The sequence below is a fragment of the Terrapene carolina genome, unplaced genomic scaffold, assembly GCF_002925995.2.
Source record: "Terrapene carolina triunguis isolate 2854851 unplaced genomic scaffold, T_m_triunguis-2.0 Scaffold85, whole genome shotgun sequence".
NCBI lineage: Eukaryota > Metazoa > Chordata > Testudines > Emydidae > Terrapene > Terrapene triunguis.
The window spans coordinates 59,540,534-59,557,428 of NW_020664436.1; the positions used below are offsets into that span (position 1 = coordinate 59,540,534).

Below are 16,895 nucleotides of genomic sequence, written 5' to 3' on the forward strand. Positions count from 1 at the left end.
AAAGTCGTTTCCTGAGATTACTGTCAGGCCTCCAGCCATCCCAGCTACTTCTCCCAACCACACAACCCCCTTGCTGCTTCCTGATGCCTTTTAAATTTGAATCACCTGATTCATCTTAGATGGGGCTAACCAGGGCTAGCTTAGCCCCAGGCTCTCCAGCCCAAGGACAAGCCATCCTGTTACAATCCAGTTAGACTTTGTGGCAGCATAAGTGTAGAAAGTGAAGAGGTGTTTAAAGAAGAAGCTATGTGGTAGATCTAAAGGTTCCAATCTTGTTGATGACCGATAAGGGTGTCCTTATAACGCTATGTGATGGACCTTCTGGGTTTTTTTCAGTTTGATTTTTTAAAACCTAGGAAATTTCACCCTCCAAAATGTTAAAAAAACATTATTAATGTTGCAAAGTCAAGCATTCAGAAGTTACAAAATCTCAGAATTCAGTTAAATGTTAAGTCGTCTGAAAAATCAGGTCGTAGGCATGTTATATGGGGCACCCAAAATTAATGGGAACTTTTGACTTTAATCTCTCTTTGCCTTTGTTTCCCATCTGCAAAATGGGGATGATGCCTGCCTCTCATCCCCTCCCCTTTTGTGAAGATTTGTGCAGATAAATTCATTAATATTTGTGAAGCACTCATGCTATAGTGATAAGTGCCATGGAAAAGCCCCTAAGTTTGAATAGTGTGCAGTAAATAAGTCAAAGAATTTTCCTCTAGGGCAGATTGGCAGAGGCCCTGGGGTTTTTTTTTTTTTTTTGCCTTCCTCTGCAGTGTGGGGCACGGGTCACTTGCTGGAGGATTCCCTGCACCTTGAAGTCTTTAAACCATGATTTGAGGACTTCAATAGCTCAGACATAGGTTAGGGCTTTGATACAGGAGTGGGTGGGTGAGATTCTGTGGCCTGCGTTGTGCAGGAGGTCAGACTAGATCAGTGGTTCCCAAACTTTAGCAATCTGTGAACCCCTTTCACTAAAATGTCAATTCTCATGAACCCCCTCCTAAAAATGAATATTTCCAGGGATTTTCTCCTTTACCTGAGTATAAAATTATAAAAGCAGTGATCTTGGAAATATAAAATTTGTTTTTGACATGCTTATTATACAATTATTAATTATTATTTATCATTACCATATTTTTATTACATTATGAAAACGGCAACACTCTTCCAAGATCTCACTTTTGTAGCTTGTATCACTTTGAATAAGCCTGTTATAAGACAAGGCTCCTATGTTTCATCAAAGAGTATCAGATGTAAGACAGCATGAAGGTATTTAAGAAGCCAACTCAAAGAGTTCCTCCTACACAAGCATTCAGGTCTTGAGCAGTCCAGGCAAACAACGCACGTTACAACAAAGCTTAAACTTGTTCTTCATAATAATTTTAAAAACAATACTAGCTGTCTATTTAATTTTAAAAAGAGCAAAAAAAAATCCACCTCCTTTTCCATTTCTTATAAGGAGTCTTGAAGTTTAAATCTCCTCAGTGTGATAGATAGGCCTTGCTTTGATCTGCTTAGCTCTTGGAAGTCCAGGGGCTCCAGGCTGCTGGCCCCGTGCTGCCAGGGATCCCTAAGGACAGCTCTGTCCACCATTAGGGATTTTTTTCCCCAAGAACCCCCTGTAACATTTTATGAACCCCCAGGGGATCACGAACCCCAGTTTGGGAACCACTGGACTAGATGACCATAATGGTCCCTTCTGACCTTAAAGACTACGATTCTATGAAGTCATGGGGCCTCACAGTGAATGAGGAGAAAACAGAATATTGAATAACCACTCATTCAGAGAGCAACATCCACCTGTTTAAGGAATAAGGTAGTGGACCTGTGCAAAACCAGTATATGATCATGTAATGAAAGACTGTCTCATAATGCATATGCACAAGGGGACTGAATTAAGGTGGCATGGACAATCTTCAATCTGGCACTTCCTAACTTTTGAGTGCTTGACATATTTCTATATTATACACACAAAAATTAAGTGGCGAGAGTGTGACCAGGTCTACACTATCAACTTAATCGATATAACTACGTTGCTCAGGGGTGTGAAAAATCCACACCCCTGAGCGATGTTGTTATACTGATCTAAGCCCCCAGTATAGACAGCGCTATTGACCAGAGGACTTGTCAACACAGCTACCGCCTCTCATGGAGGTGAATTAACGACGCTGACAGGAGAAGTTCTCCCGTCGACATAGTAGCGTCTTCACTGAAGCACTGCAGCTGCAGCGTTTTAAGTGTAGACCTGCCCTTAGTCAAATGCTGATTGATATTGCAAAATAAAAATCACACACTAAATCCAAACTTTCCAAAAACAAGAGAAAAAAACCCCACACAAATAAAACACACACAGTGCTCTTAGTCTCTCGTATACCTTGTGCCACAGGGTCACTTTATGCCATTTCTGTTCAAAGCATAACAACCCAACCTGCATCTTTGCTCTTTGTCCTCGCAGCCCAGCTTACACACAGGCTGTTTATTTTAGCACACTGTTTCACATATGGGGCTTGCTTGTCCTCCCACTTATACTGATGCAAATCCAGAGTAATTTCAGTCAAGTCCATGGAGCTCCACCAGAGTAAGTGAGGGGAGAATCAGGATCACAGTGTTAGTTCTAACCATTCGCTTATGTGGTAGTAGGCTGAGCACCGGTTAAGGCACTTCAAGAATTAGATCAAAACTTGACCCAGCACTACACAATTCCTGCAAAGCTAGCAATATCCAAGTGAGTAAAATGCAAAGCTAAGGTTGTTCTTTTGTTTTATACAAGTAATGAAAATGTTTAAATAATTAAAATCAGGGGGAAAACAAAGAAAAGGAATATATGGCCTTATAAAAGCAAAGCACACTGCCACAGGGGTGAGTCATAGGTATTTTTCCATAAAGATTACTGCTTGCGTTCAAGTGAGCAATTATTTCACAGATTACAGTTTTTCATTTTAACAATCATTAAAGACCACAGAAAACAACTGGCAGTTGTGTAGTGTCCTTCACAACGTCTCTGGGTAGAATGCTCTAAAATTATCAGCAACAATAGCAGCTGTAAATTACAGTAAATATATAGGGTCTCAATCCTCCAACATGCCGAGCACTTTGGATCCTGATTCAGAAAATACTTAAGCACCTATTTAACTTTAAGCCGGGGCACAGTCCCAGTGAAGTCAGATGTGAAACCAAAGCGCCCTGCACCTTGCAGGATCAAGTACTAGGGCGTGATTCTACTGCCATTGAAGTCAATGACAAAACTCCTGTTGTGGGAGCCAGGGCAGGCCCATAGTTCATTAGCCCTGTCCCAAATGATGAGGCAACCCAATTATCTCAAAAGGTGAAAATGTCCCTATTTTAAACAAATGTGCCTTTTCTGTTTGCTTTGAATATGCAGGTTTTCAACCTGGAGTCAAGGAAATAGAGTAAGGAGTGAAAAAGGGAACCTTACCTGAAGGCCCTCTATGGCTAATCTCAGCATGCTTGGTGTGAGTTTGGAGGCCTGCTTGAAGGTGAAGTTGCTCCAGTCTATAATCAAAACAAATCCATTCACTTGAAGTTCAGGATCTTCAATCATGGCTTCTAAAGAAAGAAGTATGGCACGCAAAATATCCACCAGTGTGTACCTGTCAATAATAGAGGGTGAACTGGGTTAGGCTAACCAGAAGGGAATGATGAGGGCATGCAAAAACATGAGTTAGAAAACTTCTAACCATTTCCTTTCATGTTATTTATCAAACATGTACACCAAAGGATGGATTTTGATTTTATATTTGCCATATAGGTATCCTCGGATAAAATTAGCTATCAAATATAAGCAGAAAAAATATAAACTGCCAAAGCAAATGTAAATTTTCCCATAGAAAGTGACAACCTTCTGAGCTGCCTAATTATTTTCCCATTTATCAAATGTATATACTGTAAGATCTGTGCAAGTTCTATTGTTTTAAGATCATAGTTGCATGGACGACTATTACAGTCCAACACTAGAAATATGCACCCAATTTTCCCTGGCATAACTTTCCAAAGATAGAGATTACAACTCCCCAGTCTTCAACTGCTAACAAAAGGGAATTTCAACACCTCTCTCTCTCTCGTTATTGTTTACTCTCAGATCCATACAGTACACTGTAGCATTTTCAAAGCACAACAAAAGAGTCTCTTCATGAAAACAAAAAAAGAAACACACCACTGCTTGGAACTTCTCTGGTTAAAGGCAATGTCAGCCTACTAAGATTTAATTAATCGCCTTCTGAGTACTTTTTACCCCCTAGCAAGGCAGTTTCAATACTCAATTTAGAATCTGATGATCATTTTCATCCGCTACGTTCCACATTAAATTTTAGTACAGAGAGATTGCATAATGTGTGCATGCTGCATCTAAAAATAGAAATAGTACATAATGATGTATTTTACACACACATAAATATAAAGATTCCTATATAAATAAACATGTAATAGAAATTATAATTCCATGCTGGTCTCACTACCTAAATTTGGCCATAGCCTAGTATGGCCTATAAAAACTGTGGACTTTCCAGAGTAGGTTGCTAAAAGGTTCTTCCTTATTCCAAGGAGGTTCTTCCCTTGTAATTATTCTGCCAGCTGAACACTACTGGTAAAGGCCCCAGGTCTGCAAAGAGATCTGCTAGCAAACCAAAAAACAAACTGGGGAAAATGGTAAGCATGTTTCATGAAAAAAATTGAAAGAAATTAAACATTTTTCATTTCATTCCATTATTTTCATGATTTTTTTTTATTTTAAAAAATTTCATTTTGAAATCTTTCCCATTGATTTGTCAAGATACATCCCACTCTCTATTATATGTTAAAACTTTTCCCCTTTTTCCCCTGCTGGTAAAAAGCGGGCATGGTAGTAAGAGAAACTTGGGGAAAAACCCAATTTCTCTCTCTCTCTCACTTTGTTACTTTCTCCTTCTTTACTTACAATGGAAACTTTAAAAAGGGGAAAGGTGGAATTGCCTTATAATTTACAAATGAAAGATTGCAAAAGGATGAAATTTTTCAATTTTTGTCAAAAATTTTCTTTATTTTTGATTTAAAGTTTCCATAAAGTGAAATTTTCCATGGAAAAAAAAGTCAGTCTTTGAAACTCCATTTTTGATGCAAAATGGTCAAAACCATTTCGACCAGCTGTACACGAACTCTTACACCCCTATGTGTCCTATTGGAGTCAGTGGGGCTCTACATGACCATAGGAGCTGACTACAGCAGATCCCTTTGCAGGACTGCTTTCAGCATTCCAAAGCCACCCATAACTGGCCACTTTCCAGAAGCAGTGTGATAGACTCCACCCAGCCTAACTGTCATATATGACATTCAGTCAAAGAGGAAACATTTAAAAATAAAAAAGGAACCTGAGCTGTCAGCTCTATCCCAAAGCTCAACTGGAGGGAAAAAGACTCATCAGCTCAAAGAGGTCTCTCCCACGTAAGGTGTGTGTACAGGAAACTCTGTGAGCATTCTTCAGCTCCAGTATAAACCACAGAGTAGACCAAGCACCAAGTTTTTACCACCATGTCATCAAATCCTGTGTGTCAGATAGACAGACAGATAGATAAATATACATATATGTTAATCTGAGACATCATGAATCCTCCTATGTAGTCCTCTCCTAACCCCACCACTGGAAAGGAGTGCAGGACACCCAAATCAAAGTGGTCTTGAAAACACCCAGTACAGTCTATATTGCACTGTTGCTAACAAGAGCACTAAAAGAACCCCCACTTTTTTTCTACTGTAGAAGCAGCTGCAGCTCTCTTGTTTGGGAGCATGTGAGCTCCATCACTTTGACAGAGTGCCCTGCACTCCTTTCCAGTGGTGGGGAATGGAAGAGACACAAGCATACTCTTCCACAGGCACACTAACTTGTATTAGAGATTATCAGAAAAGTCAAAATTTGGATGAAAGAGAGAAAATAGTCCATAAAAATGTTCACCAAAAACGTTATCTGACTAGCTGTAGTACATAAGGTATTTAAAGATGGCTAGGGCCTCTCTCTCCTCCACTGGGGCCATGTATTGGGATTATGCCATCCTTAAAATGGTAGGCACTCCTTTGGTTTACAGAATCCCACCTGAATGTCGGGAGCTCATTTACATTAAACGCCAAGATGCTGCCCAAGTCCCCAGTGGGCTGAGCTGGGTTTGCGGAGATTTTTTGTTTTCATTCGAGGGGACAGACAACATTTCTTCTGAACACATTAGTCCGTTACAAAGCGAGCCTGTCGGGGATCCAGAATGTCACATATATATTGTTTGCTGGATCAGACCCTTAAGCTATCATAACATAGAGAGTGAAATCCTGACCCCGCTGAAGTCAATGACAAAATTCCCATTGACTTTAATGGAGCCAGGATTTCACCCATAGTGTTGAAGGAGCTGTGATTCTATAGGGCTAGATTCTGAAACCCTTACTCACATTGTATAGTACCTTATTCCATAAAAAGTCCCATTAAGGAGGTACTCAAGGTGGTATGGGTCTCAGAATTTGGCCTATAATAAACTTATAATTTCATGGTTCTCAGCTGAAAAAGGCAAGGATTTCTCCCTCCAATGAAGAAGACAAAAAGAATAATGATTAACTACCAGAAAATGCTTTCATTTGCTATCAGGAGAAGACACCCAATTTATCCATGAAATAAAATAAATCAAGTTAGAACCATTCAGGGACCTGTCCATGTTAAAAACAACAAAAAAACCACCCTTGAAAAGAAATTGCGTGAAAATAGAAGATAAGCTATCTTACCCTGGCATTTTGATTATCTATACTGGGCTTTCTTTCTTGATTTTGCTATATTACTTAAGTGAGCTACATTGCTGAAAACCACAAAAGACAGAAAAATACATTATAGGCAGTGCTTAATTCGGCTGAGCCCTGGTACCTCTAGGCTTGGCAGTTCATAGTCCCAGCACCCCTGGCATACCAGCCAGCAGCTGCCACTCTCTAGCCACCCAGCTCTGAAGGCAGCACCACTGCCAGCAGCAGTGCAGAGGTAAGGATGGCAATACACCATACCATGCCATACTTCTGTGCTGCTGCTGGCGGTGGTATTGCCTACAGAGCTGGGTGCCCAGCCAGTGGCCACCATTCTCTGGCCACCCAGCTTGAGCCCCGGCACCTCTTTTATTACAAATTAAGCACTGATTATAAGCCATTTAATGCAGCTTTTACTTTGAGCAAATGCTGAGGCTACCCAGAAATCTAAACCCAACATGATAGAGGAAATCTTAGGTGTTGCAAATTGCAAGTTGTGTATTAAAGTCAAAGCAGAAAAGCTCTATAAAATGAAATACGAATAATGGAGCTATATTACAGTTGTTACATAGCGCAGTTATTTGCATAAAGACTCATCTCTAGTCCACTCTGCACAATATGTGAGACCTATAGAAACTGAAGTCCCTTCACAGGCTTGTGACAGTCTTCTCCTGCTATACAATGAACCATAACACGTGCTCCATTCTCATCTGAACTTGAAGTCTGAGTATGGGTGGTAGAAAATTACTTGCCACTGAGAAATGCAATTTTTTTTTTTAAAAACTACATACCCAGTAGCCAACAAACTAATCCAAGTCCCACGCAACAACATTCTGTCTTTACATATTTCCTAGTGTTGTGGAACATTTTCCAGGGACTTACTAGGAAATGTAACAGAAGGTAGAGCTGGATAACTATTTTGTTGTTGTTAGTCAAATCATGGGATTACATTTCTTTTGACCTTCTTTCTCTCTAATTTCATTTACCATCTTTTTATCCTCTCTCCTTATTCCAATCTTTCTTCAGTCTCCTCTTTCCATTGCAGATTGATTGATAAATACACACACACACACACATTCATTCCTTACAGCCCCACCCCGTTCCTGTTTTATGTTTTCCCCTTATTAGTTGTTGTCTTTTTCCTGACCCCTCCTTTTCTTTCTTGATTCTCTCTTCTTCTTTCTCCCTTCCCATTGCTTGCCTACTCTCTCCTTTTCTTGTCATTGCCCCAATCAATGCTTCCTCCTACCCAGATCCTATGAAAAAAAACCTGACTTTGGTGCCACACTGGTCAAGCATTGTTCAAAAACAGGTGCACTAGTCTAAATTGATTAAGCTCTATTTATATAAAAATTTGACATCAAAAGTGTTATATAAAGAGATGCAAAAGGGAAGCTAACTAATGGGAATTTTGAGTCTTGGCTTATATTTTAGTGTTCTGCAGACACCCAATTTTACAATTTTTTTATATAAAATTTCTTTGATTTCCTTGGATTTATAAAAGCCTCACTAGGTGCCCATCCTACCCCCTGGGTTGTACTGCTGAGATCCATGTGCAGAGAAATGTCACAAAGCAAAAATAAAAAGTAGCATTAACTGCAAGCACTAGCACAACATATAGCCAGAATGAGATGAGATCAGGGCCAGCACTTCCACTAGGCGACCCTAGGCGGTCACCTAGGGCAGCAGGATTTGGGGGCAGCATTTTGCCGTCCTCGGCGGCAATTCGGCGGCGGGGGTCCTTCCGCTCCGCATCTTCGGGGCGCTTCAGCGGCGGGTCCTTCACTCGCTCCGGGACCAGCCGCCGAAGTGCCCCGAAGACAAGGAGAGGAAGGACCCCCGCCGCCGAATGCTCTGAGAAGGAGTGCTACTGCCTAGGGCAGCAAAAACCCTGGCGCCGCTCCTGGATGAGATTTGTTGCAGTTGCTGGTTTTTAACTACTGCCATTGTACAGCGTGAAAGAAAGAAGCCATCATTTTATTCCATCTATCTGCATAAGTTATAGCCATTGGCCAGCTCAGTGTGTATGCTAAGTAGCATGTGCCCATTCTTCACAGCAAGACCCAAAGACTTCAGCAGTTTAAGTCATTTTGACCTCCAGGCCTTTGAGCTTTTAGGATGTTTGTTTATTGAGGGGACACAGAGTGCTTTATTTTCCTCTGACCCCAGTTTTCAAACAATTGCTACAGTGGTTTCAGGCAAGCGAAGTGCATTGTGTCTGATTTGCTATAATGTATGGCTTTACAGTAACCTAGAGCTGACCTGCACCCCACTACTGGAGAAATAAATCCTGTTTTATTAGTGGCTGACTTCAGTCACACTTTTTCATATAGCCTCTCACATGACATATTGTAGCTAGTCGTGTGTAACTAATTCTTTTATATAATCTAGAATTCACTATTAACTGTATTTAATGCCTCCTATTTATACAACCATGATTTATACAACTGTTTATATAATATTTTTAGCCTAGAAAAACATATCAGTAACAAAGCTGGAAACAGGTGATCATGTACTGAATGAATACTGTGGGCTAGATTCACGAAAAGCATCACAATGTCCAATTTTTAGGCACCTAGGAAATCATTGGGATACACAAGGCCTGAGTTAGGCACCCAGGCTTACTATACAATGAATGGGGAGAGACAGGTGCCTAAGAATGTGATTCAAAAAAGCCAGCAAGCTAGGCAGCGCCTTGCCTAAACTAGCCAATGGGAGATGCTGAGGAAAGGGGTGTGTCCTAAGCCCCACTCCCCTCACAGAATTCAGCACCTAAATTTAGGCTGGAAGGAAGCGGCTCTCTTAGCTTGGGATGCTCAGCTGTGAATCCTTGCTTAGAATTAGGTGCATGTGGCATTTTTTTTTGCAAGCAGCCGGGGATGGGGACGTGGGGTGGAGAGGAGGAGGAAGAGGAGCGAGCAACCTGTGCCCTGGCTTCATCCTCATACAACAACTGAGGCTAGAGAGAAGACAGCTAGCTCACTGGTGGCAGAAATCTCACGTCAAATCAAATCACCTATGGCAGTTGTTTTTAACATCTCATGCCACGGTTATGTGGGAAGCAAAGTAGAGTTTCTTTGCCTTTACCATAGCATCTGTTAAATCTTGCATCAGCTAGTTCCCATTTGTTTTGAATAGCAGACAGTCTGGTTCCTCTGAGAGGTCATATTAGCTCTCTGGCTGACATGAGTCCCTACCATTATGAGGAAGTTTTGTGTGGATTCAGTCTGCTTCTGTGGATGCAAAGTGGAATCTGGGTCTCCGCTTGAGTTTAGGTCAGTGTAGCTTCCTAAGGCACTAGATGTGTTGGGAATATATCATACCACAACCTTTTCAAACCATGTCCATCCTGGCTGGTGAAGGCTTCTATTAAAGAAGCTGTCGTACAGTCACTGCTCAAAACAAAAACAAAAACAAACAAACAAAATCACTTCATTCTGGCAGTCTCTAGCATCCAGAATCTAATCTACCGTTCTTGGTTAACATTTTTAGAAGGTTTTGGCAAGACAATTCAACTACAAGAGATGCCTCAGATCCCCTTGACTCTTGACAATCCAGGTACAGGTGTGGGTACTAACAAAAGAGGAGAGCTCATAAAAATCAGCTAAAGATAAAAATCTTTTGGTTTATGTCTATTGTGTTAGTACCCAGAAGCCTCAATCAGGATAAAAAAGCCTACTGTGTTAGATGTTGTACAAAACATAGGAAAGTATAGCATTTGCCCCAAAGATCTTACAGTTTTGATCTTCTGGATTTGCCATTAATAACTGAAGTAACAAACTTCTATTATAGTGTTTTCATTAATTATAATTCATATCTGAAAGAATATTATTTCACACAGAGTGACCTTAATATCCAAGTAGCATTACTATTTATTTGCATCATTATTTTGTCATTTGGTTCAATTTATGGCTTGAAAAATCCACTTGCCAACTCATCTGTGGTGACTAGGGAGTTGCAAAGTGGGATGAGCGATTAGTGTTTGCAGAATTTAACCTGTCATTTAAAAAAAGTTTCTAACACGTATGGTTTTGAAAACAACCTTTTGAATGTGAAACAGTGCAGTGTCTTGTTCCTAAGTCTGCAACAGACAGCTCCAGTGCCTTTGACTCTGCTTATAGATTCCCCATTCAACAGCAGAGTAAAATTAACAAATCTGGTCAATTTCACTGCTGATATTCAGAACCCTGCAGACAGCTGTGAAACTGACAGGAACCGTGCCAATTTTATTCTGCCCTTCTTGGGAAAGCTCTGAGTGGTAGTTGAAGCAAAGATTAGTGATAGTTATCTGGGAAGATATCCCCCAAAAAAATCCAAATGGTAGTGCAGGATGAGGATCCAAAAAATATAAATAAATAAATAAGCAAGCCCTCATCCATTGCAATAGCCAGAAAATTGATTAGAAGGGGTAAGGTAATAGAGATCCTTGCCCCCAAATGTCAAAAGACTATGCGCCGGGGAGGAGGGAGGAGCAGAAGAGAAGAGAATCTCCCTTCCAGCAACCAGCTGGAGGCATAAGAAAGATAAATTATACACCTACTATCCAAATGTAATCATATACCTCCAAATCAGAAGTGAATATGAAAGATTGAGCCCCCACGTACGATCCAGGCACAGCCCCTGGTAGGACCCCCATCATTTTTTCCCTACCCATCTGCTGAGAGGTGTTGGACTGCTCACTGAAACATTCCCCTTAGCCCTTGCATTAGAACCTCCCCCGTCTTTTATAAGCTTCTGGTTTAGACTTTCAGACTGTAGGGCATCTGGTACAGTTTTCAGGCCCTGCTTTAATTTAGTGAATGTAATGTCTTGGTTGGCACATGGGTTTGTTTTTTTCATAGGAATTTTTTGTTTCATCCTTTTCCTAAGTCCTTTGATAGGTCTGATGGTAATTAGAACTATATAAATGATAGACTGTTCATGCTATATAAATCATCTGTTCTGTAGCTGTTATTCATTTAAAAAAAACAATTGTCACTTTTTAGTTGGAATTGTTAATATGTTGGCTATAATAAATTGTACACCTATGATTAATTATATTTATTGGCTTGCAGCGCACTGTTAACTTAGTCAAGAAAGTATGCAGGGAATTCACTGATAGAACAGAAGCTTTTGAAGAGTTTTGTTATAAGTAAAAAGCACATTGGTTTGTGTACTGTTAAAGCAGTAAGGGCTTAATCAATATAAGAGACGGGTGCACAGCACCCCTCAGTATCAGGCATTAACTGAATATCAGGTCAGCTGCATTCGTGGGGAGGCAGTGTGGTCCCTTGGATGGGGTACTCACCTGGGAGTCAGGAGATCTACGTTTTATTCCCAGATCTGCCACTGACCTGCTGTGTGACCTTCAGCAAGTCAATTCCCCTTTCTGTACCTTTGTTCTCCTCCCTTTGTCTGTCTTGTCCCTGTGGACAAATAACTCTCTCTTTGGGGCAAGGAAAGTGGGATTCCCATCTCAGTTGGGGTACCTAGGTATTTGGGGTACCTCCGTCACACTACGACTGTAATATAAATAATGTGTTCAGTTAAACTTCCATAAAATTGTAATTATGTTTTGTCTTTTTAATATTCTCCCAGCTGATCTCATGTAATTTAAATCAAATAAGAACATATCTCACTATTAATACAGGTGAATGAACCCACTCTTGCCACATTAAAAACAAGTGATTAACAAGTGCTATTTTTTGTACTTTGACTAAGAACTAGTGCTCTGCATATTTCCACATAACACTTATTTTACCATAGTGCAATTACAAAGAAAATTGATCATACTTGAGACAGGCCAGACTGGATTTGTGAGAGAATTTCATCATAGCAGAAGTACAATTTTAACAAGATGTCTAACTTGTCACATCCTTGCAGTTATTCCTGTCATTTTGATCTCTCTTTTAGGACATTACCAGCTTATTTATTTAAGAAAAGGCTTGAGTTTGTCTTTACAGGGTAAGGAGCTATAATGATGTAATTATTATTATTATTTCGTGGCAGTGTTTAATCCTGCAACCCTTGCACACATCAATAGTACTTCCTCTCTTGGGTAACCTTAGTGATTTTAATGAGATTACTCACATGAGTATAGTTTGCAGGAGTGGGCCGTAAATAGTTCACACCTAATGGATCCATGAATAGATCTGTATTGAAAGTTAAAGAATGTTTAAACTGCCTGTAATTTGAAGGCTATAGGTGGTTCCCCTCTCCCCCCCCAATAACAGAAGGAAATTATGTACAGCATCGCCAGTGATGCATTTTTAAACCAGTGTTTTCCCCACAGAACACGTTTCCTGTTGCTCACATACCAGGCCTTGATAATAATACACAGCACTTGTATGAGCTCACTAAGCCATCTTCACTCCAGAACGGACCACAATCAGCTTTAGGGCCCTTGTAGCGTCATTCAGTTTTGAAATCTTGCTGCAAAAAAACGTGTATAAAGACCCCTCCTGCCTCACTGATAATTTCACCAAGGAGACTCCTACTCTGCATCACAGATGACAGAGGTGAAGGGAAGAGGTGTTTAACATCAATCTGACACATGCATAATTAGATGGTTCAGTAACTTATCTTGCCTTCTCTGGCTGAGGAAAAGTACTCAGAGCCTGAACTTCATGTGCACCCAGACTTTTCAGTTCCTCTTTAGAAATGGGAATTAGCCCTGAGTTGGAAGCGCATTGTGGGTATTACTGATATGCAAATGAGCACTACCAAGCTGCCCTCTCTTTCATTGCTTGAGATGTATTGTGTGCTTAAGCAAAAGGAGCTGAGACAAGATGTAATAAATATTTGTCAGGCCAGTTGAACAAATTATCTGTTTTGCCTCTTTTAAATGCATCATTATTTCAGCTGGGGAAGAGGCAGAGAAATGTAAATCAAGGAGTATGCCCTTTGTCCAATCCATCAATAAGGGGAAAAGGAGTCTCTATCCCCCACCCTGAATATACAGAGCAGTGGACAGAGCTTTCCCAAGAAGGGCAAAATAAAACTGGCAGTCCAGTCTTGCTGTGTGTAAAGCAGGGTGTGTCCTATTGCCCTCCCCATCATCCTGTAACCTACTGGATTTCATCAATGGTGAGGGGAGGGTTCAATCATAGTCATTGAGTTTAAGGCCAGAAGGGACCACCAGATCATCTCAGCCTTCTGTATATCACAGGCCACCAACAACACCCAGCACCTACATACTAAATTCAACTACTGAAAATCAGACCAAAAGTTTTATAGTCCAAAGGAAACCAGACTGTTCTGTGCCACAGGAGGGACTTAGGTGCACCAGTGCCCAAGCCCCTGCAATAGCAGGGAAATGATTAAGGAAGATACACCCAGATGATCTTGGCAAATGATCTGCACCCACACACTGCAGAAGAAGGTGAAAGCCCGCCAATGTCACTACCAATCTGACCTGGGGGAAAATTCCTTCCAAATTCCACATATGGTGATCAGTTAGACCCTGAGCACATGAGCAAGAACCAGTCAGCCAAGCACCTGAGAGAGAGAGAATGCTTGGTGCCACCTCACAGCCCTGGCCTACCCTGTCCAAAGTCTCATCTCTAGCTGTGGCTACTCCTGATGCTTCCGAGGAAGACGATACCACCACCACCACCCCAAAAAAACCCAGAATACACTGGGAGGAAGAGTCCCTTCCTGATTCTGACAGGTGGCCGACTGAAACTCTGAAGCATGAGCATTTAGGACCATAAGACATTCAGTCCAATGGGGGTGGGTGGGTTAATGAGTGAGTGGGTCTCAGCCAGGTGGGAAGGGGCATGTGTTAGAGTCTGGGCTCAGTATTTACCTGCTCTGGTCCCAGTTGGCAGCGAACAGGACCAGGATCTTCCTTCCATAGTGGTCAAGGTTGGCCAGCCCGCCAGGGAAGCCGTCCTTCAGCGCCTGCTTGATGCCGGGGTCAGTGGCCTTGAAGCTCTTGAACATGTCCAGGTTCTGCTGCCGGTACTCAAAGTACTGGGCCAGCAGACGGAACGCCTCGAAGTGCTGAAATTTCCTGGCTCTCAGGAAGCGCAGAATGAAGGCATCATCTGTGCGGAGGAAGCCAATGTCCGGCCGAGTGATCACCATGTCCCGCACCTCCTGGATGTCCTGGTGCAGGGTATCCGGGTTCTCATTCAGCTCCAGCCGGGCTTTCTCCAGCGTCTCCGGGGACAGACCTGCCTGCAAATGAGTCATAGTGCTGCTCCCTCCTCTGTCACTGCTAACTGTGCTCCTCTACCTTATAGGATGCACCCACACACAACCCCAAAAGCCTGATGCAGTTGTTCCTCACCCTTAGAGCATGTACCCCCTCCCCAAATCTCCCCACGACCTGCTGCTCCTCTTCTTTTAGAATATATCCCCTATCCCCAGCACCCTGTTGCTCCTGTCCCTTATGATACCCCTCTTCTACCCCCCAAATCACCTTTCCCCCAGAACCCCAATTGCCTGATGCTGCAGTCACTGTAGAGAAAAAGCCAGTATAACAATAACAACACGCCACAAACGAACACCCTATTGCTGCAAATCACTATGGAAAGAAGCCCAGCAACAGCTAGTAATAATAATTACTGAAGTGGATCCCCAGCAGAGTTTCCAGGGAGGGGGGAGGGTTCTTTCCCCCAGAAGACCCAAGTTTGCCCCCTTGGTTAAGTAGGCATTTTATCGGGGTAATAAAAAGCTGCAGTTATAGTGGTTTTTTAAGAGCCACATGATCACAGAGAGCGAGTCCAAAAAGCAGGACGAAGGACTACCTTTGGATTTGGGATGAGGTTTTTATCCCTCCCCCATGCAAACAGTGATCTCACCCCTGATGCTGCAGTCACTAGAGAAAGAATAATAATAAATAAATAAATGTGGCTCCTCAAACTGAGAGTTCCCGGTAGAGGTTGCTTTCCAAAAGAAGGACCATTTATTTAAGACCAACGTTTGCCATGGTTAAGAGGCATTTTTCTTTGATTTAAAAAGAAAAGGGAAAAAAAGCTACATGTCGTTCCTTTGCTGGTATATATTTAAAGATCCTCTTGAGCACAGATAAGGACTCCAGAAACCAAAACTGCCTATGGCTTGGGGTGGGTTTTTTCCTTCTCCCCCACCTACATACACAGTGATCTCAGATGGTACCAGCAGGATCTGGTGCTGGTTGTTGTATTTCCCTCACCCCCCCTCTATTTTTTTTTTATCTCATCCAGGTCTTCCCACACACTGCACTCCGCCTTGGAGGGACTGGTCTCCAGCCCATCCTCCTCCTTCTCCCGGACAGCGGAATTCAATCGCTTTGCAAAACGCACAGTACTTGGCAGCAAGAAGAAAGGGCTGGAAAGCCAGCTCGCAGGGCAAACAAAAACCTAGGCAATGCGGCACCTCCCGGCATCCATCAGCAACAGCAGCTCCTCTCGGTGGCAAGCCCGGAGCTAGGCAGCTGGGAGGAGAGGCAGAGTGGCCAAGCCCGGAGCCCAGGACATGCCCAGGGGAAGCAGCGGGCTCATATTCCCCGAGGCGCGTGCTGTCTGCAGCCCTGCTGGTGTCTGGCCGGGGCCGGGCGGGGGCGATGCTCCTTGCAGAGAGCGCTGGCTCCGCGCTGCCGCCGCCGCCGCCTTTGTGTTGTTCTGGAGCAAGCCGGTGGCTTCTTGTGCGGCTGCTGTGGCTCTGCCTTGTGTTCAATGCGCGGCTGCTGGCAGGTTTGCGTCAATCAGGGCTCCCTAGGCGGCTGCCGCCGGTGACTCCAGCTCAGATCAGCCCCTCTCTCTCTCACGTTGTTGTTACCCAGCACAGCGCTTCCCCCTGCTTTCTGTCCGCAGGATAAAGACAAAAACCCCCACAGAGGAGAGCAGATCGCTCCAGCCCTTCCCCCCAGTTCCACCCGGCACCTGCTGGCTTCCCTACCCCTCCTTGGACCACCAGCAGGCCTCTTGCAATTGAATATTTATATTCCGGCAGCTGAGAAACGCCCCCTGCCCTCCCTTTCCCCCAACCCATCTATTCCTTCCCACCCTTTTGTGTGCAAAGAGCCAAACTGCAGTGGAATTAGCAGTTATTGTTGATTTCGATTCATATTGACACTCATTAGTGTGTAGTTCCTACAGGAACCATACCTCTTCTAAATGCATTTGAGATACTAAAAAAAAAAAAAACACCACACGTCGGTGGCTTTGGGT

At 42.6% G+C, this 16,895-nt stretch overlaps 1 protein-coding gene across 1 annotated transcript in view; it reads right to left on the reverse strand.

The window, feature by feature from the left end:
- CLVS2 (clavesin 2) overlaps positions 1-14,934 on the reverse strand; it is a 54,526-nt gene extending 39,592 nt beyond the window's left edge. Inside the window, exons 1-2 of the mRNA XM_024192605.2 lie at positions 14,546-14,934; positions 3,434-3,608 (exon numbers count right to left, since the gene is read on the reverse strand). Coding sequence (XP_024048373.1) covers positions 3,434-3,608; positions 14,546-14,934 — 564 coding nt within the window. The remainder of the gene's footprint in view (positions 1-3,433; positions 3,609-14,545) is intronic.
- Between the last annotated feature and the right edge of the window lie 1,961 nt (positions 14,935-16,895).